This window comes from Macrobrachium rosenbergii, chromosome 4, assembly GCF_040412425.1.
Source record: "Macrobrachium rosenbergii isolate ZJJX-2024 chromosome 4, ASM4041242v1, whole genome shotgun sequence".
NCBI classification, from domain to species: Eukaryota; Metazoa; Arthropoda; class Malacostraca; order Decapoda; family Palaemonidae; genus Macrobrachium; species Macrobrachium rosenbergii.
Window position 1 is genome coordinate 56,157,168 of NC_089744.1, and position 27,554 is coordinate 56,184,721.

Below are 27,554 nucleotides of genomic sequence, written 5' to 3' on the forward strand. Positions count from 1 at the left end.
AGTTGTTCTATTTCACTAGCAATGGCAAATGCAAGGGCTCAGTGCCTCCCACATCAGAACAGATGGAATGTACCCCTTACGGTGATTAAAACATAAACAAAACAACTAAAAATTTTAAATGTCAAGTACAGAAACAAAATTTGTAAAAGGCAGACCATGACCCTTATGCTAAATACAGTAAACAGTTTCTGTTCCTAAACTAAAGAAATAAAAACTTAGTAAGAACTTGACAAAAGCTCTTCTTCAAACTGAAGTTCTGTAGTTCTTTAACTGACCAGTGAAAGGATGAGGAAAGAAATGAAGGCATTTGAATGGATTAGAGTTTCATGGGGAAAATTAGCCCTTCGGCACTTCTGAAACCTTTTTCAAAAATTGCACTCAAAATCAATGGAACTGCACCACTTTTATGGTTGCTTAAGCCAAGGTATTCCTGGGAGATGTTGGGATCAAAAAATACATACAAAACTGCGAAAACATTTTAATAGTTGAAAACAAATTTACAAGATGGTGACAAGAACACCTATAGTTTATACATATAACAATATTGCTTTATATAAAATTAACTAACAGTGACTCAACATGCCTTTTAATAGCTTTCCATGGCATTTAGTAAAACCGAGTAGTATTGGAAGGGTTCAGAATGGTCTTCAACAAAATGATCTTCAATTTAGTCTGGTTTTTAGCTTAATTTGACCTATCCTTCAAGAAAAATTTAATTCAAACTGATTTCAAATACCGCATATGCCAAAAATATTTCAGCCATACACTAGCACACTACAATGTTTATAAAGACCTAATACATTTGCAAATGGGAAAATAAATTCTAATTCTTCAAAGATGCAAGTTATTAGCAAATCAGGAAGTCATTTTCCCCTCCATGACAACATCAATGTCATTTCAAAATTGTCTATGCAAACAGCCAGCATAATTCACATTCTTTTCCTGCTTCTCTCATACATACCTTTTTAGATTCTTTGAAAATAGAGTATTTAATGAGCAAATGTGAAAACTTGTTCCCATTATTAAATAAGAGGTAATGGAACTGGGACTACAAAGACATACAACTTTCGAGATCTGCTTTTAAATATCAACCCATTCACACTGGAACCTGAAAAATTAAGCTGTACCTAAAAAGAATAAATGCTCATTCAAGATCACATAACCTGACTTGACGCATTACAAAATCTTTACTCTGACTAATGCAAAAAAATATGGTTTACTAAGTTCTCTAGGTGCAATTATCAAGGGAATAAAAATAATAAACTATGCTCAAGGGAATAAAAAAAATGGTAAAATTACAGTACATTACAAAATAAATAAATAACTTTATAAGTCAATGGTCATTTCAAACAAAAATAGTTTAATGGCACAATATGTTATATTTTTCCAAATATTACATCAAACAAAAACTCTTGCTTTGCAAGCTCAAAGGTAAGCAACAGATAAACACATGCTAACTGTATATCATTTACACATTCAACTTTTCACACAGGATGGAATAACCTTAATTTCAGGGGCATGTTTCCATTAATATTAGAAACAATTCCAGGTACTTTAACATACAACACAATGATTAAAACAAAATTCATACCACTTATTATTTTGCCTAAAACATTTTTGTCTTTATGGGGCAAGTCTAAAATAGTTATAGTAAGAAAAGAAGCTTAGGAAATCTCAATTCTAATTCAGTATAAATTCTTGATCCTATGATTAAAGACTTTGGCCTTCAAATCATTGATCACAGATAATACTGCGCTCACAACTGAGAGTTACTGTGAAGGTTTTCTGTGGGTTCTTGGCTTTCCTCTCTATTATGAATAATGTACTTGTTTTTTTCCACAACATCCTCAGCATTACAGGGCTGTTGCAAATTAAAATCCTCAGGTGAAACCTCATCTTTATCTTCTACTGATGATGAATGTGAAGGAGTTTCTGCCCTAGAAGCAACATGACTGCTACTTGGTAACTTTGGTGAGTGGGTGGGTACAACTTTCACAACCTGAAGTAAAAGTAAAACAACTGAATGCATTATCTCAGCAAACATTCTCTCTCTCTCTCTCTCTCTCTCTCTCTCTCTCTATATATATATATATATATATATATTATATATATATATATATATTTGGCCCTGGTTCACAAATTTAATCCATTCAAGGAAGCTGTTTGTGAACCAATCTGTTCATCAACCAAAACTATTTTTAATATAAGATATAATGTGAAACAGATTAAACCCTGGATTATTGCATATTTATACTTTTATAACAATTACCTAAAAACTTAATATAAGAATCACCTAAAACTGGACACAACAACAATGAAATGCATAAAGTCTAATGCATAAAAAAATACAATTAATAAAAAACTTACCTTGCCTTCTCACAAGTTATGGCCTCTAAAATGATATCGCCCAGTAACTGTTTGCTGTACATCCAAATCAGCGACAATTTTTCTACCTTGCCAATTATTTTCAATGTTTGTTTTGTAAGCAATATCACTCCTTTCACATCTGTTGTTTTCATGGCCTCTTTTTGTTTTAATATTGTACAGGTTACAGACTTGACCATACCAAACTGCATGGTAACATCAGACACATGTACACCACTTGCATGTTTTGCTATGATTTTTTTTTTTTTATCTCGACTGTGATCCTTTTACGACTTCTTTTTCATTTAGTAACACCAATAATTTTCTCTGGAACCATCTTCATTTATTAAAGTGCAGTTCACAAACATTCAGCAAACATCTAAGTGAGATCTGCCATAAAACTGAAGCATGAAGACTGGGAAACTTTTTGTCTCTGTACGTGGCCTTTGTTCGAAACATAAATGTTCTAGCTTGCTGTTTGTAATCCAAAGCTTTGTTCCCTCAAAATTTCTTTTACTGAACCACTTTATTCATGATTTAAAGCATTTATGAACCGTGGTTTGACTGCATGTAAATACAGCTGGCCCCAGCATACATGGTGACACGTTCCAAGACCCACCTTTCAACCCTGAAACCATGCATGATCTGGCTCCCATTATGTAAATCAGTACTCTACACATGCCAATCATGACAACCTGTTTGTGCCTATAAAAACCCCCAATGTACCTCATATAATAGCCATTATTGATTATAATGCACAAAGAATAATAAAGAAAGATCACGCCTACAATATTTCTTATATACTACAGAATTAAGGAAAAAATTTAAAACATTATAAATCAACAATTTATGATTACATATGTACCCTACATACAGCGCATAGCGCTAAATATACATTAACCTGGACTGGGTGCGATGATTGTTGCTGTCATTTTTATAATTTTATTGTTTTAAGCAGTGAAAATTATAAAAAAACACAAAATAAAAAAAGGAGAAATGATAGGGGAAAGGGGGAAGATGTGTGTGTGTGTGCTCCATGTTTTCTTGTGTGTGTGCGCTCCATGTTTTGTTTCATTGTTAACTTCACTCAGAATGACCTGTAGTTGGGTTTTAGTGTCTCTACACTGAACAAGGGAAGGAGCATGACACTCCAAAACTGGATGTGGATTTCTTAAATATATTTGATGTCCAATTTGTGTATGTGGTTTTTTAAAATTTGTCACAATAAAATTCATACAAGAAAATACCACTAGCATAACCGTACCTCCAATGCTTCATAAGAGCAGAAATCATAAATATAACCTTACCTCACAAGCAGATAATGTTCTTTGGCGATTTGCACACGCTTGAACAGAAGGCGAGGCTGACTGACAACTTTTTGGCAAGTTATCATTACTAAGGGACCTTGCCCCAGGTTGAAGCTGCTCTGATTTCTGAGCATCAGGCCTGACTCCTTCAACACGATCTGTTCGCCTGGCAGTTCCAGGAGGATTACCATACCTCACAAATAACTCAGGGCCACCTCCATAAATTTCATGGAAGAAATACCACATTTCCTCTGAAATCTGGGCATAGTCAGACCCTTGTTTTAACATTGGTTGGCCAGTCTTACTGGTACATATCGAAGAATTATCAATAGGTCCAGGGGGCTCTTGTTCTCGTCCACGCACAAAACTCTCCCACTGTCTAAACCATTTCATAGAAATAGCAAAAACAATACTTGGGTACTCTTCATCTTGGAACATTTTATGAAGTTTAATAAATAGATCTAATTCACTGCTCTGCCTATGAAGAATAGCTTCAAGCTCTGCTCGACACGTTACACACTCATACAGACGAGTACATGCTGGTCCACCTCCAAACACCTGGTGTAAGTATTCCCATACACCTTGATTTAAAAGCATCACTAGATCTGCCACATAACTTGCCTGACAAAAGTAGAAAATTTACGGTAACACTTATGATATAACCCGGCTGTTATGAAACATGATAAATTTCATTTTTCCTATTACAGTATGTTGACAGATGGAAAAAAATATCATAGAATCTGATCTACCTTTTGTGGCTGGACACCTCCATGTGGACATAAGAAATCTGAATTGTCAATGGGGCCTGGTTCAGCAAATGTATTAAATTTGTTGACCCACTGTTTTGACACATAAAACTGCATCAGTGAAGGTTCTCGTGATGCTACCTGTGAAATGCAACATTAATTTACAATAAAATATGCTTTAAGTAGTAACAATATTATTAAAACTAAACATTTAACATTGCCAACATTCAGTTAAATTATATATATTAATCACAACATTAAATGCTGATATCCTTTCACAAAAGTTTATATATCAATTACTCAAGATGAAATTTAATACTCATGAGCCTTGAAAAAAATATATAGTTTAATTCAAATTTTAACTGCTAAATTGTATTCTTCTCAAATTAGGTGAAAAAATTACTAATGTTTGAAATTTAATGTTGGTCAGAACTCTGAGAAACAGTAGTTCTCTGCATATAAGCAAGTTTTGATCTGATAGTTCATTTAAAAGACCAATAAAGTTAGCCTCGGTACCCAGCATTGTAATTAGCCTATGGCATAAGGAAAATACATGAAATAAAGATTTTAGGTCCCAGACATAAGGAAAATACATGAAATAAAGATTTTAGGTCCCAGACATAATGTGGACAAGGAAATTTGTACCTTTGAAAGATTGTCAGTTGAAAGTTTGTATATTTTTTACAAATTATATTTTTACAAATTATACAAAAACTTGGTGCTCAAGGTATTAATTATATTTCAACTGCCTGAAATTTTAAATTTATTTATATTATACCCCACTTACACCTAAATGTCAAATGGGAGAATATTTTTTTACAGAATATATGTACAATTAGTGTTCACAGTATTAACTATTCTCAACTGCCTGAACTTTTAAATCTATTTGTATTTATAGCCCACATACATTTACTGTACATATCAAATGAGATGTAGAACGTTGACAGTTATCTCTTGATAATTAATCAAGACAGGCTATCCCATGAAATGGACTTATGAGTTATGGTAGTGTAGTAAGTCGTTGAAAATATGGTTTGGATTGCAGGCAAGAAGACAAAAATTTTGCCTGAGTGGAAGACCTACTGTTAGCCATTTGCAGCCATGCATTCATCAAGATAACATCTCTCCAGCATTATAATTAAATCATGCTATCAGTCATGTTCACTGTCAACTGGAAAAGCCACTAACACAGTTAAAAAAATGACAAATTTTTAATTAATTTGTATTTTTCATAGCTAACAAACCTGAGGTCTTAACATTAGGATATATCTTCTGGCGCCAGCTGGAAACCGGTTAAAAAACAACCAAAATCGTATAAGCAAGGAACCTGTGGCATCTGGCATCTAATATGCAGGTGAGGTGGTAGCGGGTCAGAGACCTAGCTGGAACCTCGTGATGTATCAGGCTTTCTTCCAACCCAGGATAAGACATAAGAGGGGCGGCTAGAGGTGGGCAGTCTTTGTTAAGACCTCAGGTTTGTTAGCTATGAAAAATGAAAACTAATTAAAAATTTGTCATTTGTTCATACATGGAACAAACCTTCAGTCTTAACATTAGGATAGACTCACACTTGGAGGGAGGTATGAGAATCCTGAACTGACTGGAGGTTTGGCACACCTGATCAACCTTCCTAGAAATTAGGGTTCTAAGGAAGGAGACCTAAGCCTCTGAGTTGTTAGATAAGAGGGTATCTAACACCCAGTTTACTGGGCTAAAATACAATGCAGACTGTTTGATTCACTGCATATATGGAAGTCAAAGAGAACTACGGTAAACCCCCGTATTCACGTTCTCACGATTCGTGGACTCACATATTCGCGGATTTCTCTGTGGAACGTATCTACCCATTATTCACGGAAAATCTGAGAAATATTCACTAATTACCATATTTCATATTACAGTAAACCCCCCGTATTCGCGTTCTCATGATTCGCGGACTCATGCATTCGCAGATTTCACTGTGGAACATATCTACCCATTATTTGCAGAAAATTTGCCCAATCGCGGTATTTTTCACTGAGAAATATTTACAAATGACTGTATTTTCATATAATTTTCATGAATAAATGCACTTTTTGTGATAAGACTTAAAAACTCAGGTATAAGCATTTTTACAGGGTTTTTCTTGTGTTTGAACTATCAAAATGGGTAGTTCTAAGTGTTTTTAGAGAGGTTTTAAGTATTCACAGATTTTAGCTACTCGCGGGGGGGTGCGGTACGCATCCCCCACGAATACGGGGGGTTCACTGTATTTTCATACAAAGTGCACTTTTTGTGATAAAACTATTAAAATACTCAGGTATATGCATTTTTAGAGGGTTTTTCTTGTGTTTAAACTACCAAAATAGGCAGTTCTAAGTGTTTTTACAGGGTTTTAAATATCCGCGGATTTTAGCTATTCGCGTGGGGGGGTGGTACGCATCCCCGTGAATAAGGGGGGTTTACTGTATATCTGTTCAAGCAACAAACTCTGTCAGCCACGCTTAACAGATTTGTCACCACTTCTCACTTCCCATGCTGGAGAGAGAAGTAAAGGCTACTGAGAAGCATATTTGTATGTTGTATGGAACACCTAAATGCTGTAACAGTATGGCTGCAACACTCACCAGTATCAAGCCCGTTCCAACGTATGATGTGTTATTCTTCAAAACTGCCTGTAGGTAAAGAAGAAAGGGAAAAAAGGGAAAGAAAAGAGACCAGTCATCGCATTCAATCTCTCTTCCACACTATCATCTTAGGCAAGGTACAAATGGTTCTGCAAGGGGCACTGGATGAGCTACACAACTTGTTGAGCAGCCACCACCGGACCCAAGGAAAAAGTGTCCAAGGACCTGTGGGCAACTTTCTTCAGGTAGAAGGAAGTGAAAGTGGTCTGACGGAGCCAAGAACCAGCATTCAAAATCCTATGAACAGAAAAGTTCTTCTTATATGCCTGAGAGGAACCTTTTCATCTGATGTCATATGTGCTTTAGCATGTATGGTATTGGAAACAATAAGGCATTGGCTTGTCTAATAACCTCATGCAGCCAAAATGAAATGGTATTCTTGGACACTTCTTCCTTGGTTCAGCCTGTGCTAATGAAAAGTCTACAGCACCTAGGTCTTAGGTGACGAGTCCTTTTTCAGGTAACAATGCAGTGCTCTGACGGGGCAAAGCAGTAACTTCTGAAGATCGTTGTCAACAAAATCCCTAAGGGAAGGAATGGAGAATGAGGCAAATCTGTCATCTTGAACCGAGGGATTTTGAGTCTTAGCCATGAATTCCATGACAAATTCAAAAGCAACTGACCCCCAACCCCTGGTGTGTTTGACATCATAATGCAGACCATGGAGCACACCAACTCTCTTCAAAGAAGCTAAGGCCAGGAGGAAGACTGTTTTCAAAGTCAAATCCCTGTCTGACAATTGACTCAGCAGCTTGAACGGAGTTCAAGTAAGACTATCCAGTACCAGAGTTAGGCCCCACGTAGGAGGCTTGAGTTCCCTAGGAGAACAAGATTGCTCAAAGCTCCTGAACAACAAAGATTTCCAAGGATGAAGAGATCTCCGCATCTTTCAGACAGAGAACTAATCCTAAAGCAGCCTTGTAGCCGTGAGATAGATTAGTAGGTCAGTTCTTCGTTGGCCGAGTCGGTAGAGTTGTGGCCTGGCAACTCGCTAGGCCCAAGTTCGCCTCTCCGCCTGGCTAATGAAGAGTTAGAGGAATTTATTTCTGGTGATAGAAATTCATTTCTCGCTATAATGTGGTTCAGATTCCACAATAAGCTGTAGGTCCCGTTGCTAAGTAACCAATTGGTTCTTAGCCACGTTAAATAAGTCTAATCCTTTGGGCCAGCCCTAGGAGAGCTGTTGATCAGCTCAGTGGTCTGGTAAAACTAAGGTATACAGGCAATCCCCGGTTAACGGGGGCCTCAGTTAACAGCGATCCAGTTTTGCAGGGCTTGTCCAGCGTCGAAAATCGGCAATTTTCGGCGCCGAAAATCGCCGATTTCCGCTTATCGGCACTGATAAGTGGGTACTGGCGCCAATACATACCTAACAGAGGCGCCGATAACCGAATATCAGCGCTGCCTGAAAATTGCAGAAAAAGTGCCAAAAATTGCCGATTTTTGGTTATCATCACACCCTCAGAAACGGAACCCCGATGACAACCAGGGACTGCCTGTACTTAACTTAGTAAGTCAGTTATCTGTTGAACAGAAGTTCCGAGCGGAGAGAAACCCCGACGACGACACCAATCACAGTAGATGGCCCACTTGCCCTGGTAAACAGCTGACGAAGATCTCCTGAGGTAGCTGGACATCCGAGTTGCTGCCCTGCCAAAAAAAATCTCTCACTTGTAAGAGATACTGGGTAACCTCCAGCCATGAAGAGACAGGGAACCTACCGATTGGTGGTACCTTTCTATGTGAGGTTGGCAGAGAAGATTGTGCCATGGGGGAATCTCTCTCGGTGCTGCTGAGAGCAGAGACAGGAGGTCCGGAAACCACTCTGCTTGAGGCCACAAAGGAGGAGCTACTAGTCATCCTGAGATTCTTGGAACTCATCACTCTGTTCAGGATATGATGGATCAGGCAGAATGGAGGGAAGGTGTAAACTTCCAGGTTGTCCCAAGGATGTTGAAGAGCATCCTCCGCTACAGCGAACGGATCTGGGACCACCGAACAATAAACCTCTAGCTTCCGGCTGAACCTTACAGCGAAGAGGTCGAACATGAGTCTTCCCTACAGACGAAACAGCCTGTCCACTACATCCTGATGCAGAGACCACTCTGTACCTAGAACTTGTCCCTTCGACTTAGTTTGTCGGCCACTACATTCCTTTTGCCTGGAAAGTACCTGGCCATGAGCTCCACCGAGTTGTCAGTCACCCACTGGTGTAATTCAACCGTCAGAGAGTGAAGGTGGCATGACACCAGCCCCCCTGTCTGTTCACATATGCCACCACTGTAGTGTTGTCCAACAGCAGAACAACAGTGACCTACCACCCTCTCCTGAAACTCCTGAAGACCCAGGAAGGCAGCCTTCAACTCCAACACAATGTGGAGTTGCTTGTCGTGAAGTCAGCAGTTCTTCCAGATGAGCACCCCAACCTTCAGAGGAAGTGTCCAAGAACAGGAGACGATCTGGAGGGAGAGAATGAAGAGAAGTTCCCACTGTCAGGTTCTGGTCGTCTAACCACCACAGGAGGTCGCTTCTCATCTCTGCCGACAGAGGGACCAGGAGCTGAGGGGAATCTCCTGCTGGGGACCAAAACTCCTTCAGTCTCCACTGCAGGGACCAAATATGGAGATGCCCATGAGGGACCAGCTTCTCCAGAGAAGACAAGAGGCCCAGAACTACTTGCCACTGGTGAGTTGGTTGCTCCTCCCTAGAAAGGAAATAGTGAGTTACTGCTCTGAACCTCCCTATCTGTTGGTCTAAAAGGCAAACCCTCAACAAGGCTGTCTCTATTACCATAGCCAAGTACAGAATCCTCTGGCTGGGGAGAAGATTGGACTTCTCCAGATTTATCACAACGCCCAGGATATAACTGGAGGAGACAGTCCCTGTCCCGAATCAGCCTTTCCCGGTAACTTGCTAAGACCAACCAATCATCAAGATATCTCAACAGGCGAATCCCCTGAGCATGAGCCCTCGTTGACACTAGGGTAAAGACTCTTGCGAACACTTGCGGCGCTGTTGTCAACCCGAAGCAAAGAACCTTGAACTGGAACACTTGCTCCCCAAGACTGAAACAGATGAACTTCCTGGATGAAGGGTGGATAGGAATCTGAAGGTAGGTGTCCTTCAATTCTATAGTTTACATGAAGTTGTCTCTTACGGCTGCTAAGACTGTCTGAGGCGTCTCCATTCTGAACCAGGAAAATCCGAATGATGAACCCTGGAGAAGGACGGACTACCTTTTCCACTGCTCCTTTGTCCATCATCTTCTTCAGTCCTCCTGAAGAGCTAAGTGCTTCGGAGAGTCCTGGGCACAAGTCAAGTGTAGGAGAGAACGACTGGAGAGAAGAGGAGGGGAGTTGAATGGAAGTAGATATCCTACCTGAAGGACATCCACTACCCACCGTTCTGCTCCTTGCAACTGCCACATAGCCCAGTGGCTCGCCAGGCACCCCCACACCGGTGCCAAGGGGCAGGGAGTGGCGCCCAATCTACTGACATCCTCCCCTGTACCTGCCCTTACTCCCCCTCCCTGGTTTTGAAGGGCGAGATTGGAAGGGACAATGCTGAGGCTGCTTCCTTGGTGATGGAGTCGGTCGGGTAACCTTAGCTGAAGTTGAAGGTCTTGAAGGTCTTGAAGGTTTCCTTGGAGGGGACTGCCTAATCTGTCTTGGAGCTGAAGGATGAGACTGAGATGAAAACTTAGTCATTGCCAGTTGGACAAGTTAATGGTTAGTGTCAGCTCGACGTCTAATGAGTTAATGGTTAGTGTCAGCTCGACGTCTAATGATAGCAGCTTGCAGTTGTTCCTCAGGCAGGAAAAGCTGGGATCCTAGGAGACCTCCATTCCGTAAAGATAATAGAGTCTGCATAGACCGATCTAGATACTTTGGAAAGGGCTACGTCTCTTCTCATCAGTAAGAAGTTAGCCCACAAATTAGCATTCAAATAGCCTAAGTATGATATGGCCTTAGCACCAGATTGAAGTGCCTTAGCACCAGATTGAAGTAACCTGATGAAAGACGGACTTTCTAACGACTGAAGTGCCTTAGCACCAGATTGAAGTAACCTGATGAAAGACGGACTTTTTAAAGAATCTCTCACAGAACGGGAAGAAGAAATCCTAGCAACCGCTGTACACCATAAATCCAGCCATGAGAAAGTCTGAAAGGCAGAAGAGGCAGTAGACTCCAAGGTCGATGCTTCTTGAAAGGTTAAAGAAGGATCATCAATCCTAACCTGATCTAGTGTTAGCCAAGGCTTCAAAACAAATGACAGAGTTGACCTGCCTACCCAACAGACGTATGAGACTTGTTGAGTAATACTTCCTATGATGAGTCAGAGGGGGGTAAGAAACCTGAAGGATCTGTTGGAGAACAGAGAATTATCCTGTCCTGAAACCAAAGAATTCACGTCTTAAAATTGAACTAGCATGTTCGGAACAAGGTGACTCAAAAGAAGTCCTTACATCCTTCTTTGGACCAAGTAAGGCTTCTATGCCCATAGGAGTCATAGAAGCAGGAGTCCCAGACTTCTCAGAGAGATTGCTGAACTCATGAATGAGATCAACAACCTCCCTGTAGGAAGCTAGAAACTCCTAACTTTCCCCCTCCTCTACTTCATGCAAAGGTGGCTGACATTCTCAGGTAGACAGAAGAGAGGGATCCTGAACACTAGACAGATGTAGGCCACCCCTTGTCATTGATGAGTCACGTCCACAAAAATGGAAAGACAGGTGTGCATCAGCTCTTGACTCCGATGAGTTACGTATGCGGACACGCGAAGACGAACGATGCACGTGATCCCTGCCAGGAGAATGAGAAACCGAAGCACCAACGTTAGGACTTGACGAGTCATGTCCACGGACTTGGGAAGACGAATGGCGTACGAGGGTCCTTCCAGGCGAGTGAGACATGCAATGCCTCCACCTCTTGGGAGCCAGGGAACCACAGTCATAATCAGATCCATGGACGGTGTCAGCTAAACTTTTGTTCCCATCAACATGGACGTTGCTAAGAACATGTCTGCAGATGACACGGTCCGAAGAGGAAACCGAAGAGGAAACCGAAGAGGAAACCCTAAACCTCTAAGGAGAATATCTTGTAGGCCTTGGAATAACTGGGCTTCTAACAGAGGAATCCACCACCTTCAACTTCTTAATCAGAGCCTTATTATCGTTCCACCGAACTTGTATGGAATGAGGAGGGGAAGAACGAAAGACTGAAGCCGACTTCTGAGGGGCTGCAGGGTGGTGAACATCATCCACAGGAACACGGTGGTGACTACCTCTGTATATGCGAATTGGAGACACACGTCTGTGGGAAGAAGCTGACGAAACAGTCCTTGGCTTCTCAGATGACGAAGTGACAGTCTTCAATCCTCCATTTCACACGAGCACAAGTAAGGGGAGATGAAGATGATGATGATGAAGAAGATGGAAGCCTACGCCTTTTCTTGACAGAAGGACCACTGTACTTCTCCCGAAAAACAAAGTCCAGTCTGTAGAAAAGCGTCCGAAGGATCGACAACTGCAGGAGATGATGTCACAGCAGTAGCTGGTTGTGACATCACGGGAGCACTCCGAGGAAATGACATCAAGGATACTGTCGTCACGGGGAGAGATGAAGTAGGTATTGACATCATGGGAGCACAAGCCTGACCCAGATTCGACAGAATTGCTGCGGGTATAGCCGACCAAGGATGATGCGCAGTTAGTACTGAAGGCGTTCTGCTAGGTGGCATCACACGAGATCCAAGGAAGCGGAGGCCAGGAGGAGGAGATACTTCTGGGGGGAGCCGACGTTGGTAAGTGTGAAGAGATGCAATTTGACAACAGGCCATCCAGAGAAGGAACCCTGGGTATGCCTAGGAAGGCCCAAATAGAAGACATCTTCTGCCCATCTGAATCTGAAATAAAAGAACAAGATGGCACTGCCTCTTCCCTCCCTGAAGGGGAAATATTCCCCCTAATAGAGACAGGCCAGCAGGATACATAAAATCACCTTGACCAACTCCCGATGCTGCCAAAGACGAATCAATGGAAAAAAATGAAGGAGAAAAGGCATCAACGGATGACGAAGCAGATGTAATAGGTCTGGAAGAAGGGGGAGCAGAGGCTCCCATTTGAGGAGGAAAAAATCCTTTCCAAGATGGAAGCACTGACTTCTTCTTGTAGAACTTCTTCCACTGCACTACAGGCCAGGAATGACATTCCAGGCACAGATTGGTGATATTACAAAAATTAGAATGGCACCTGCTGTAAGGAGAATGGGGTCTATCTCTGAAGAAGCAGAAGCCAGGAAGCAGGAACATGGGAACCCTCGCTGGCGCTCACGGGGCTTCTTAGATTGATTAGTAAAAAGCATGATAACACCACAAAACACATACACCCATCCAAAAACACAACACAACCAGTAGGAAGGTATAACAGGCTTAGGAAAAAACCAGCTTGGGGAAAGGAGAGCAAAAGCGAACATCTGCTCTCCAAGGTGGTTGAAGAAAGACTGAATGCCTCACAAGGTTCCAGCTGGGTCTCTGACCCGCTACCACCTCATCTGCTCATTAGATGCCAGATGCCATAGATTCCTTGCATATACGATTTTGATTGTTTTTTAACTGGTTTCCAGCTGGCGCCATTTGATACATTATAATAAGACCAAAAATTTGTTCCGTGTATGAACAAGTATATTTTTCAGTGTCCTGTACGTATATCTTCAAGGAGATATAAGAGATAACCTGAGGATCATCTACTTTTTGTGTAGATTATATTCTGATGACATCAGGTGAGAAATATACTGTCAGTCAAGAACTACTGCTCCTGCACTGAGTTCTGTAATGAAGATAAAAAGCATAAATACAGCATATTTTCAAACCCTTCCTTAACCACTTTTTTTTATAATTTCCTTGATAGGCTCTAGTGTAAATCCAGTTACCAAAGGGTTTCCAGAAAGACAATAGCTTGACAGCCTTCATGACTTTTAATGATATTTGTAGCATTATCATTTGTAAAAAGTTTCCTCACCTACATTATGCTTTCATTAATGGGATCATCTTCCAAGGCCTAAAAAATTCTCTGTATGGACTACTGAATGTAATGGTTTGTTCCAACAAAAATACAAACACTCGGTCTTTACACACGGGATTTACTCTCAGCGAGCTGGAAACCCAGCCGTTAAACTTTTTCACGGTGGTTATGATATTAGCTACAGATGGTAGGGGTAAAAGCACCGCCCACCTAGTCAGTTCGCATTCAATTCTATGCAGTTTACTTTTGGCCGCCATCTCATTAGACATGCGTTTCTTTTCTCCGACCTGCTGTTCGACTTTTCTCTTCCGTGTTTGAATACAGTATGCAGTATTTGTTTTTTATAATATAATGTAGTTTATATTTTTGAGTTTATATTCTAATATATTGAAACATTTCAACATGTTTTTCTAAGTCTTCCTAATGATATGATGTATTCACTTATTCTTGCTATATAGCCTTACTGACTCATTTTAGCCGGTATACTGTACAGTAAAACCCCCGTATTTGCATTCTCACACTTCGCGGACTCACATATTCATGGATTTCTCTGTGGAACGTATCTACCAATTATTCGCGGAAAATTCGCCCATTTGCGGTATTTTTCACCGAGAAATATTCACTAATTACTGTATTTTCATCTCATTTTCATGACTAAAAACACTTTTTGTGATAAAAATATTAAAATACTCAGGTAATGCTTGAGTTACGATAATTCACCTTACGATACTTCGATTTTGCAGTGGGGTAAGCAATTAATACCCATACGACAATATTATTTATAAAATATTTTAAAATTTCGCTCAGGCACAGGCAGCAGCGTAATCAGGCAGTGAGAGAGACCAAATTACAATAGACAACTTTTCCTCCATCTCTTTATCCCATCTTCTAGTTAAAAAACTAAAAGAGAATGATAAAAGTTTTGTTAGTAACGTTATACTTGTGTAAATGCGTACAGCCATTAAACAACCGACCGAGAAACTGTTGTTTTGCTTATAACCAAATCAGATAACAACAACCGTTTACCTGGCATTTCAACCATTGTATGGTAGTAAACAATTACCGTAGGTTATAGCACAAATGACGTTAAGTAGAATAGGATTGATATATTTTTACATTATACCCTTATTCGGTATGGATAAAAGATCATCACGGAAATATACTGCAAAATTTAGGCTGCAAGTTGTAGCTGAAGCTGAGAAAACAATGTTCACACTGCTAATGACTATACAGTATATTACTGTGCATCGGCAACATGGATGAAACTCAATTGTAATTAAAATTAGAGAGAAAGTATTTTAAACAAAACTACTGGGCATGAAAGAACACATTACAGTGTTAATTTTACACCGATAAACAATAAATATGTAAAGCTCGTATTATGATGAAATCAAGTGAAAATAGCGAACAGAATCTTGAATTATTTTACACAAGATAAACGCCGCCAAACGGCCATCGTCATTCATCATCTACTGACAAGAATAATAGATAAATTAATTTCACGAGATGTATTTTAGTTATATTTTGACTTGAAAACACTTCGTATAACGAAAAATAGCCTTGTCCCTTATAAATAAAGTATCTAGAGATTCATTTATGCTAACTAGAGGCAAGAAAAGCAATCTGAACTGAGTTAAATGTGGCGAAATAAACACCGCATCAACAATTTCCAAACCAAAACATTGATCTTGATGCTATGACCACAATTTATAATACAAAAGCAATATAAGAATATATACAATATTATTGGATACAGTGAATTAAGGCAAAACATTTTAAAAGACCCATGGAAAAGATGCATATTCATTATGTTGACGTTTGTATAATACGATATGTGAATATAGAGTACAGTATCATGTAGGCTACACTACTGTGTATGTATAGTGTAGGCTAAGCTAATTCTTGTTTGTTATTCAATTTCACTTTGCATGAACCTCCAGAATTAGCTGATATTAATAATTACTATACCGTGTATGTATAGAGTATACTTTATAGAGTAGGCTTGGCTACCATATATGTATACATGGTACCAAATACCCTAGTGTAGGCTAGACTATGTTCGAGATACATTTTGGTATTTCTTACATTTTTTCCAACAAATATTTTTTTTTTGGAACCTAACCCCATTGTAAGCAGGATAACACCTGTATAAACATTTTTAGTTTGTTTTGTGTCTGTTTGAACTATCAAAATAGGCAGTTCTAAGTGTTTTTAGAAGGGTTCTAAGTTTTCGCAGGTTTCTAACTATATGCGGGGGTGTGTGGTATGCATCACCCCGCGAATACGGGGGGTTCAGTGTAAGTTTTGGAGCCTTTCTACTTATATATTATTTTACTTGCTTTTTTGTTGCCTTTTGTACTTACGCAAACCCAACACCCATCTCCTTGTTGTTTGTTTTTTGCAGTTTGTTGTCTTTTACTATCATGTAACTGTGGAGAGTTGGAGGGATAGTATCCAACTCTCGACTGCCAAATGTTTTATTTTTACACATCTCTCAAGCTCAATTTCAAGAACTTCCCTCCTAGACATTCTTTTTCTTTGTTCTGAAATGCTTTTCATGAACAATGTTTTTTATTTTCAACAATACAATTTCTTGGAATGTTGTAATGTATTAGTCTTTCAGATGTTGTGTAGATTGAGAGGCTTGAGACAAGGCGGGTTTTTCGTGTTTTCAGGTGAGGGTTCCGTATTCAGTCATACAATGATACTTCTTGCCTAAACCTAGCAAGCTTTCCCCCCTCACCCTTAACATGCAGGTTGATGTTGCAAGATCTTTGACAGTGCGTTTGGTTCCAACTTGCTCCCCAGGACCAGTGGGAGTTCATGTCTTGTTTCTTGCCCCGTCTTTTGGGGGGGGGTGTGAGTCAAAGGCTCACTCCCTTCCCCTTTTTTCATCCCTGTGATGACATGCTGTTGTATGCTGTTCCAGCTGTTAAATCCTATTGAGTCTCTAACAACTTTGCCTTGTCTTGGAATAGACAAGATTTCATCCCTTCGTGTTCCTTATCTTGTCTGGGAAGTTCCTTCCACAGTCGTAGATGCAAGAGCTATTTCGGCCCCCAGGGTTTCTTCATCGTCAGATTTGCGGTAGAAGTTGAGCCTTCTTCTTCGTCTTCTGTCACTTCATGTGCCATCTCTTCCCCAGCAGTTCTTTAGGGAACAGTGCCAGGTTACCGTGCTCAACACCCGTCAGCGTGACTCAGACACATATATATGTGCAATGACACTTCTGTGTGTATACATACATGCAATGAATCATGTCTGTGTCAGCAATGATGTTGCTGCAGTTAACAAACACTCGTTAAACTACGTTCTCCAAAGAGAAGTATTGCAATGACACATCTATGTCTGCTTGGAAGGAATAATAAGTATGTGCAATGTGACAAGTCTTTGTCTGCTTGGAAGGAATAATACGTACGTGCAACGCGACACGTCCATGTCTGCTTGGAAGGAATACAGTAAACCCCCCGTATTCACGTTCTCATGATTCGCAGACTCATGCATTCGCGGGTTTCTCTGTGGAACATATCTAGCCATTATTCACGGAAAATTCGCCCATTTGCAGTATTTTTCACTAAGAAATATTCACAAATTACTGTATATTCATAAAATTTTCATGAATAAATGCACTTCTTGTGATGAAACTATTAAAATACTCAGGTATAAGCATTTTTACAGGGTTTTTCTTGTTTAAACTACCAAAATGGGCAGTTCTACATGTTTTTAGAGGGGTTTTAAGTATTTGTGAATTTTAGCTATTTGCAGGGGGGTGTAGTACGCATCCCCCACAAATACGGGGGGTTCGCTGTAAAACGTATGTGCAACGTAACACGTCCATGTCTGCTTGGAAAGAATAATACATGTGCAACTTGAACAATCCATGTCTGCTTGGAAGGAATAATATGTATGGACAAAGTGACACATCTGTGTCTGCTTGGAAGGAATAATACATATGTGCAACTTAACCAATAATAACTCTCCTTGGCTGCTTTCATGGATATCATATTTTTCATTTTGTTCTCCCCTGTCTATGGACATAGGCTTGGAGCCTCTCTTACTTAGACGGTCGCTCTCTAAGGAATGAGAACTCAGCCGCATAATTTACATGTCCACAGACCAGGGATAGGCAAAAGTAGGATGTGTCATTATACATAGTTAATTGTCTCGGTGTATTCACTGTATAATATGGCATGTCCGTGACATATCTATGAAGCTACAGTGTGCCAATCATCTCTTAACAAAAGGTTCTTTCCCCAAGAGTCAAAAAGAGTGGCCTAGCATGTTGCTTCTTTCTGGCACATTTCCGCATAGTTAACGTTAAGGATGTAACTTTGACCACAATGGGATCGTTCTTCCTGGAGCAGAGTTGCTCTTCTAGAACGGCCTTCCCTTCCTTTCATTCGCATGATGGGGGGGGGTGTTGGAAGCTGTCTTAGGATGGTGTGTCTGGTAACAGATCATCGACCATGCTCACATGAAGGTTTGGGAAGAGAACATGGTGGCTGACAGCCTCACCACGTTGAAGCACCGATTCCCGTCCAATCACCGCCTCATTCAATTCTGTCGGGTGAAGAGTATTGACAAAACTTCTGTGGACAACTAGAAAGGCAACAACCCACATTCAGGTGCACCAACAGCACGTCTTTGCAATGCCTTTCGCTCAGGTACGTGTTTTAGCCTGATCATCTGGTAACAGCCAATGGATGTTACCATATCATCTACATAGGAGCAAACAGGATCGCTCTACCAACTCTTACATCCTTCATAACATAAGATGACAGGGTTATATTCATTGGTAGCAGTCAGCCTCCATTTTCAGTAAACATCCACATCACTGAAGGTATGGATTGTTCTTCCACACATTTCTGACATACGTTATGAACTTCATTGGTCGTTTTTATTGACAGTATCCAACGTCTGTTTCATTAACACCTACAACCAAACGAATGAGTTTGTTCAATCAGACTCCAACGGCTGTCATTGCGTGAACTGACAGTCTTTCACTTATGTGTTCAGCCAGAAACTTCAACATTTTACAAGTACGAAGAAATCTCTGTTTCATTATTCCCATTCAAACATTGACTCTTGAGTGTTCCTACACTAATATTAACGTTCGACTTCCTGAGCCAAGGTAGTTACAGATTTCCATTCATTTTTTACTACAAGTTGGTTTACAGTAGTTTACAGTGAAGTTCTCTAAAACCATAATGCCCTATGCTTCTGAAACAAATAGGAGTCAATTAATACTGATTGTGCAAGGTTTTTTCCTTGCATGATCAGAATTACTTTCTAGCTCCAGAGATCTATGGATCAGGCCTACTCCTCGGTACAACAGCCTCAGTGTCCTCTTCTGCAAATACTCTGCTTAGCACAAGGATGAAGCCAAATTCTTTAAGATGGAAAGAGAGGTTCTGGTCTTCGACAAGGTCTCCTCATTCCTTCCAATCCTCTCTCATAGAGGTGAGACAGGACTTAGCCTAACTTAGTCCAGCCTAACTAGTTCTAGCCTAACCTTACCAAACTTGCACTTCAGTATCCTGGTACTTCTTGTCTCATGGCATCAACCAGAAGGTAGTCATCTGTTCTTCAAAAGGCTAGGTTGGGTTAGGTTTGGTTGGGTACCTAACCCAACCCAGCCTAGCCTAAACTAAACCTAGCCTAACCTGACCTAATCTGCACCTCAATAACCTGGATCTTCTTAGCTCTCCAAGCCTTAGGATCTGAGGATAAGCATTCCTTAGTGTTGCTTAGGAATGGTATCATGGCAGTTCCTTATTCAACAAGGGGGGGAGGGGGGCGCTAGTGTCCTATCATCTCCTCAATTGACGGTGCAGGTGCACAGGCTTGCAGTAGCACACTCAGCACAGTGGTCAATCAGATGCATTCCAGGATGATGGACGTATGACAGACAAGTTTGATCACTAGGGTTGGTGTTAGATTGTTCGATCTAAGAAGACGGTCAATTAGTCTTTCAATCTTGACACACTGAAGCTGTTGCTATTCGGCTCTATCTTTACAGACCTTGGCCATAACAGCCGTCACCCATATTACATTGAAAATATCGCTTCTTGTTAGGTCAGCGAAGGTTAGCAATGATTTGGATTGGTCAGTACTTGGATAGGTGACCTCCTGGAGTACCGGATTCTGTTGACGTCTTTTGCATCCGTGGTTACAAATGTTGGGGCTAGTCAGTAATTGGATAAGTGACCTCCTAGGAACTTCAGATGCGGTTGGCATCTAGGAGAAATCTTTCACATCCACAATTCAAGTCTTGGGCTTACAACTTCCCGTCATTCTGCCTGATTCATCAGAACATCAACAGTGTATGAGCATTCTGTTTCTGAGGACCCTAAAGGCTACCAAGTGCCCGAGGGCCTTTTGTGTTACCACTTAGGACTTCAAATCCAAACTTAGTTCCAACAACTTGTTCTTGGTTCCTACTCAGCCAAGAAGTGGTGTCTAGGAGCTCCATTTCTTTTGACTTTATGTAATTACACTCCCCCTCTGAGGGAGATGTAAGCAGTAGTTGCTGCTGCTGCAATTACTCGTTGATCAACAACCCAAGAGGGAGAGAATGTTATGTGCGTCTTAAGACAGTTTCAGGAGTCTCAGGGTCCGAATAGGTACTCCTTTGATAGCAACGGCACCAAGGTAGTGCCATGGTTACACTATCCTCCTCCAGAGATTTTTCATTCTTCAAAACATTGACCAGGGCAGCAGGCCTCTACACTTCCTTTCTTGGAACTTAAGCACAGTTCTTTTTAGACTTTCAAGTCTCAAGAACCAAAGACAGACATTCCTCGGTGTGACAGCAATGACACCACGGTAGTGCCATGGTCAACAAAGGGCCTAGTGTCCTTTCATCTACTCTATTGCAGTGCAGGTATACGAGTAGACAGCAGAACATTCAGTACAGTGGCCAACCAGACACATCCCAAGCAAGATAGATGCAATTGTTGTTGTTGTTGTGGTTCCCCAGACTCTGTTATGCCAGGAAGCCTGCACCGCGCAAGAAGGACACCACGCTTACTGGATCTGACCATAACTGTGTGGTAGTGTGGATGTTGTGTTGATAGATGTAATCACAAACAATTAATTCACTAAAAGTCTGGAGATAAGGACAGTCAATCTTGGCACCTTGACTTCCGGAAATTCGTTCAACTTCTGAAGAAGCTTGATCATAGTCCTTCTTTTCTTGCCTTACTGAAGCTGGCATTGTTCTGCTCTGTCTTCTTGCACCGTTGAACAAAGCAAGACATCTTCGGTATCCATTTATATCTGGAGGCTTACGCCTTTTGCTGTTCTACAGATTTCGAAGGTGACAGCGAGACTGATCATTCCATGTCTATGGTCCTGTGGTTCCAATGACAGTATGACATCTAAGTTGCCTCTTTAAAGACTAGACCTTCAGCCCAGTGCCAACAAGTCATTCGTTAGCTTTAAGTTGGCTGAGAAACGGTGTCCAAATTGTCATTTCTTTGACTAGTGAGATGATCAAATTAATATACCCCGCAACTTCCTGGTGGACATCAGTACTTTTCAGGCCAGATATTTTAAGGCCAGGGGCATCGATGTGTTCATCACATTCAGGGAGAACCTGTTGATTGAGTACTAGGATGGAATGTAATCATGCAGATCACATTCATCACTTTTTACCTTGGGACGTTGCCCATAGATCCTTGGACACCTTTTCCTTGGGTCCTATGGTGGATGCTCAACAAGTCATATACTGTAGTTTACCCAGCTCTTGAGAGACAGGTTGCATCTTGCCTAAGGTGTACGGCTGCAAGGAGGTGTGTGTGAGGACTGGCCTCCTCCCTTTCTCCTGTCTTCCTTTCTCTTCCAGTGGGCAGAGGAACAGTGAAAGAGCCGTCATGTGCTGGACGGGCATGCATGCAGGTGCTCTTGATGACTGAGTATCCTATCTATAATCTAGCTCCATTTGGATTAGTAGATGCAAATCCTTCCCTCTCTCTAGCAAGGGGAGAGAGGGACTGACTATTAACAAGTTACTTATTCTTAGCAACAGTCTCTGACACTGTGGGTTCATCCAAACATTTTCGAATCATAGATATTACACTATTTTAATTTAAAATGCCCAGAAGTCTGGCAATTGAACATCTCTCTTGTTCAATAGCTAAGAGGTACGGTCACCTTCCTTTGCTCTTTCAAGAACAGGAAGAGAGTACCTAGGTGAGCTGAACTACAAGTCAGTTCAGAGATTTACTCAGAATCCTCCCTCCAAAAGTAAGTCTCTCATATGTAAAGACCAAGGGTTTGTATTTGTGTAGGAACAAATGACAAATTTTTAAAGTAATTTGTATTTTTCCTAACATACAAACCTGAGGTCTTTACATAAAGGACCAACCTCTTACCACCCCTCATTCTCATACCTGGGCCAAAAGGTAACCTGTATAGAACTGAATGCCCACCACCTTGGTGGATGGTGCTTCCGCCCCTACCATTGGTAGCTATTACCATCACCACCTTGCAAAGTTTAATGGCCAGTTTTACAGCTTGGTGGAAGTTAATCCTATATGTAAAGACCTCAGGTTTGTATGTTAGGAAAAATACAAAGTACTTTAAAAATTTGTCATATTCCCCATAAGCTCTGAAAGTTTAATTAGATACACTGTTAGGAAATTTTGATGCCTTTGGTAACAAACTCATGAGCTTTGGGTGGCAAGAGGCATTGTCATCATCAGTAAGACCTTAAGAGGCATTCCCATACTGGTATGGAATCTTGTGACTGTGAGACAAAGTAAAAAATAAAACCACACTGGGGAAGATGTTTTAGCAGTTCATGCCCACTCATTGTTCTTCAGAAAGACTGGTAACTGGAATGTATCTTTTCCTTTCAAGGCTTGGGGATTAGAAGCTTCATAAATCAGAGCTGCATTGATCATAAATCATACAGCAACAGCATCCACCTTTCTTTTCCTGCCTTAAACTTGGTGTTTGGCTATCTTCTTTACTAATAACTATCCTTTTATTTTTTAAACAGAGCCACTTTATTATTACTGAACGCTGCTCCAGTCAACATTCTTGCTCTGTAATTTTCTTGGTTTTAGAATCCCCTTTGTTCCTTCTTGCTTGGCTGTAGCTACTACTCCTGTAATCTTTACAAACCTTTTCCTGAAATTATCAAACCAGCTCTCACAGTCTTTGAAGTCTCCAAAGCTAGATCCTTTGCCTTCTACTTGCCTTAGGGGTTCTTATCAGGCCATGGCCTTTTTTTAATCTGTTTGAGTCTAGTAGGGTTAATTTTCTTATATCAGTCCAGCACCCACTGGATATGAATTTTCATAATAAAATTTCCTACTTCGATACTTGCCTACTGTTAAATTAGCTTATATCTCCTACACTGATAGGTGAGTCGGCATTCAAACAAAAATGAAGATCGCTTGGCTGGCTTGAAAGACTGTCTAGTTCACCTGTTCTCCACCAGGTGTGTTTGAACATTTTAAGCTCTAGTCAGAATTCTCCTTGACAGCCCACTAAGATGTGGGGAGGCTGGGTGGGATGTCAATACACTGACAAAAGGACGTTGGGTAGTGCAGCTAGACAAAATTCTGCTCAGCCTAGCAAGCGAAGAGCTTCTTACATGAAACCTAAAAACATTCTTACCTGATCTGGAATCCTTTCTGAGTAATACTGCCGCCAGAGGGTGGATACCATTCAGGGTATAAGACCATCATGTGTGTGCAGCTAAGAGTAGCCTGTAGAAAAAACCACTTCTTCAGCCAGCATGGAAGAAGCGGCGTGATTGGACCAGGCCAAACGGCAATCAATAAACAAGAAATACCTATGATACAAAGGTATGCACCTGTACAACAAAAGTACCTTCATGCTCCCCACAAACCAAAACCGGGATTAAAAAAAAAAGAACCTAATAGGTAGCTCTTTCTTTCGGTTCCGGAAAAGACTTTACCCGCTACTACCAACGGGCTAAGGGTTTTACACTTTTCGAATGTTTTTTCTATGTCTTTAGATGATGAGCAGAAAAAACCGAATTATACTTCCACTGTGCTGCATTAATTACATCCTCAAGTGACAAATTTTTCAAAAAACTAAATGATGTAGCAACTGCCCTCACACTATGAATACTTACCTTCAATAAAGGTAAAAGATTTTGAGATAACTCTTCATGAGATAGTTTTATCAAATACTTAACATAGAAGGACATTGCATTCTTAGATAATGGAGTGTTAGGTTTCCTAACTACACAAAACAAATAATTAACTTTGTCTCTTAGAGGCTTTGACCTATCTAAACAAATTTTAATGGCCCACACAGGACAGAGTAGAGCCTCTTCTTCATACCCCCACCAAAGAGGTTAAATTGGGAACCTTTACTGTTCTCGGCAGAAGCTTAGCCTTAACATCATTCTCTGCCCTGAACAAAGGCAGAAATGATAAAATGATATCTCCTTTTACATAAATTTACCTTGTAGGAGAATGCTTGTAACTCACTCAATCTTTTTGCTGTTGCTGGTGCTACCAAAAAAAAGTTTTCATGGTCAAAAACTTCAATGAAGCAGATTCCACAGGCTCAAATGGAGATGTGGATAAAAACTTCAAGACTACATCCAAGTTCCATGAAAGAGATTGATATTGCAATCTAGGGTTTTCAATCTCAAACGATCTTAACACCTCTTTAAGATCTGGATTGTTAGAAATGTCCAACTGTACATTCCGTAAAACTGGAGAAAGCACAGACCTATACCCTCGAATAGCAGCTACCGAAAGATTCTTACTACTGTGTATCTAAGAAAACTTAAGAATTTGATAATGTTATTTACAGAGGTAGAGGTACTGGAAATCCCTCTAGAACCACATCAGTAGTACTCAAACCACTGTCTATGATACAGGGCCAAAGATGAAGCTCATCTTGATTTAAGGAGAGACTTTTAAGATAGTTTAGAAAAGCCCTCGCTCGGAGGAGACAGTCGTGTCTCCAAGAGGTCAAATGCAGCACACAGAGGCGTTGGTGGAACCTCACTGAACTCGAATGTTTGAGTAGATCCTTCCTTAATGGCAGAATATGAGGAAGATCTACCAAAAGAGCTAACAGCTCTAGAAACCATTCCCTCTGAGGCCACCAAGGAGCTACTAGTCATTCTGCAATGGACTGACTCCCAAAACTTGTTAGCACTTTCCTTATTACTGCAAAAGTAGGAAAAATGTAAGCATCCAGATTGGACCCATCTTGAAGAAAAGCATCTACTGCCCAAGCCTGAGGGTCCTATGTGGAGAACAATACACTGGGAACTTCTTGTTCAATGATGTTATGAACCTGAAAATTGTGAGTCTATCCACATCCCGAGATAGAGAATGGAATGAGTTGGACTCAGTGCAGACTGCCCAGAGAAAGAGACAGGCAAAGCAACAGATCCTTGGCCCTCAAAATTCCGTCCAAAGAGTTGGCCAACACCAGCCAGTTGTCTAAATACAGCAGAATTCTTATTCCCAAGAGGTGACACCATCCTCCTAGTGATACTGAAATTCTCAATGAATACCTGAGGAGCCATAAACAGGCTGAAACAAAGTGCCCTGAATTGAAATACCTTCCCTACAAACACAAACTGCAGGAACTTGCGAGACTGAGTGTTTATTGGAATGTGGAAATACGCATCCTGCATGTCCACTGATATCATCCAGTCGTTCTTTTGAATTACCTCTAGCAATGTGCTGGCTGATTCCATGGAGAAATGGGATACACAAATGAAGGTGTTGAGTTTCGACAAAAACTGGGTGCCACCTGCCGGACACCTCTGGTACCAAAAAAAGGCGGTTGTAAAACCACGGAGTGTCTCCTAACACCTGCTCTATCACCTTCTTCTCTAGCAAATCTACCGTCTCTTCTTGAAGAACTGGAAATTTTCCCTGCTGCTGAAGATAAGATGGAAAAGCTATTGGGGATGACGACAGAGAAGGAGACAGAAAAGGAATTGCATATCCTTCCCTTAGAACCTTCACCATCCAGTGTTCTGCTCCTAATTCTCTCCAGATTTTACAGAAGGGCTGCAGTCGACCTCCCACCAGAACCTGAGGGTATAAAATGTCATTTCTTCCCAAAAGCCTTTATAGATTTGCTTTTATTGAAGCCTGAAGTGGGTCTATGAAATGTCTTAGCAGCTGAAGATGGTTCCTGAGACGAGGAAGAACGAAACTTGGCTGGAGGGCCAGAAGCAAGGGAAGGAACAGGTCTCTTCATGCTTGACTTAACAGACTGTCTGATCAACTCTTTTTTTTTCTTGTACAGTACTGCAATATCCTCCCTTATTGCCTTAAATAGAGATGGATTAAGAAGACACTCTAAAGGAGAAACTAAAACCGCTGCTAGTTTTTGAGTAAGAGAGACCTTCAAAGAAAGAAAGGAGCACAATTGTCCACTCTTCTTCAAGATGAAGTTGGAGAAAGCAAAAGAACACTCACCTACTGTGTCTGAAATAGCCTTGTCCAAGGAAGAAAAAAAATCTAATGACTCCTCCCAAGCTTTGATACCAGCTGGCGCCAAAAAATCCTTAAGGTGGCGCAGAGAGGCGGCAATAGTACTAAGCGAAAGCTCAAAAAAAGACAAGACTTCTATAATTCTGAATAAAGAGCTGGGCAAAGTCTCTCCTACATTAGACCAAAGTACCTTACCTGTCTCAAGAGCCTGTCTCTTCATCGGATCCATACAAGCAAAGAAATCCAAGTCGATGACCGAGGAAGGTTTAAGCGCCGGCAGCGCTCCTGTCTCATAAATTAGCTCTCTGTGGCTTCAAAAATCCAGGAAGACAAGAGCCAGTCGCCTTCCATGAAGCTTTATGCACCAAAATATGAGAAATTTAGTCAAAATGCACCCTAACTGAAGGAGAAAGCTTGGCTTTTTGAAGGACTTGACTGGAGCTGAGATACTAGATAATAAGAGAGACCTAGTCTCTACAGAACATTTGTTCTCTACCAAATGAGGATAAAGAGCTGTGCAATGGTCCATCAAATGCCTAAGACCAAAGGAGATTCTTCTGAATCAAGATCTTCTTCCACTAACTGAGGAGATGTGGTGACAGGAGCTGACTCCTCGCCACGCAAATCTGGCTCAAAGGAAGAGGAAACTGCCTGGTGCTGTTCCTGAGGCAGCACAAGGCAGCAAAGCTGAAGACGAGGTGCAAGCAGCACTACCAGTCATCAAAGAAAATGGGGAGGGTAGGAGAGGGGAGGGAAAAGAAGGGGCTACACCTGCCCCATCCATCTCCTCCAAACGTGACTTGATGGGTTGCAGACATTCCCAACTGACAAGTCATTAGCGCACAAGGCGGCTAGAATAACATTTAGCTTGGAAACCACCATAGAATCTGAAACCATAGTTTGATGAGAAGAAGAAACATTAACAAAGCCAGAGGAAGATGATTCACGAAAAGCTGAAAAACAGCATGTAAAGATCGAACAGAAGCAGTTAGAGGAAT

The 27,554-nt window shown here is 40.9% G+C and overlaps 1 protein-coding gene across 1 annotated transcript in view; it reads right to left on the minus strand.

The window, feature by feature from the left end:
* Positions 1–464: 464 nt before the first annotated feature.
* LOC136837765 (ubiquitin carboxyl-terminal hydrolase 20-like) overlaps positions 465–27,554 on the minus strand; it is a 134,915-nt gene continuing 107,825 nt past the window's right edge. The window contains exons 13-15 of the mRNA XM_067102689.1: positions 4,421–4,558; positions 3,672–4,292; positions 465–1,999 (exon numbers count right to left, since the gene is read on the minus strand). Of these exons, the coding sequence (XP_066958790.1) occupies positions 1,757–1,999; positions 3,672–4,292; positions 4,421–4,558 (1,002 nt within the window). The 3' untranslated portion in view covers positions 465–1,756. The remainder of the gene's footprint in view (positions 2,000–3,671; positions 4,293–4,420; positions 4,559–27,554) is intronic.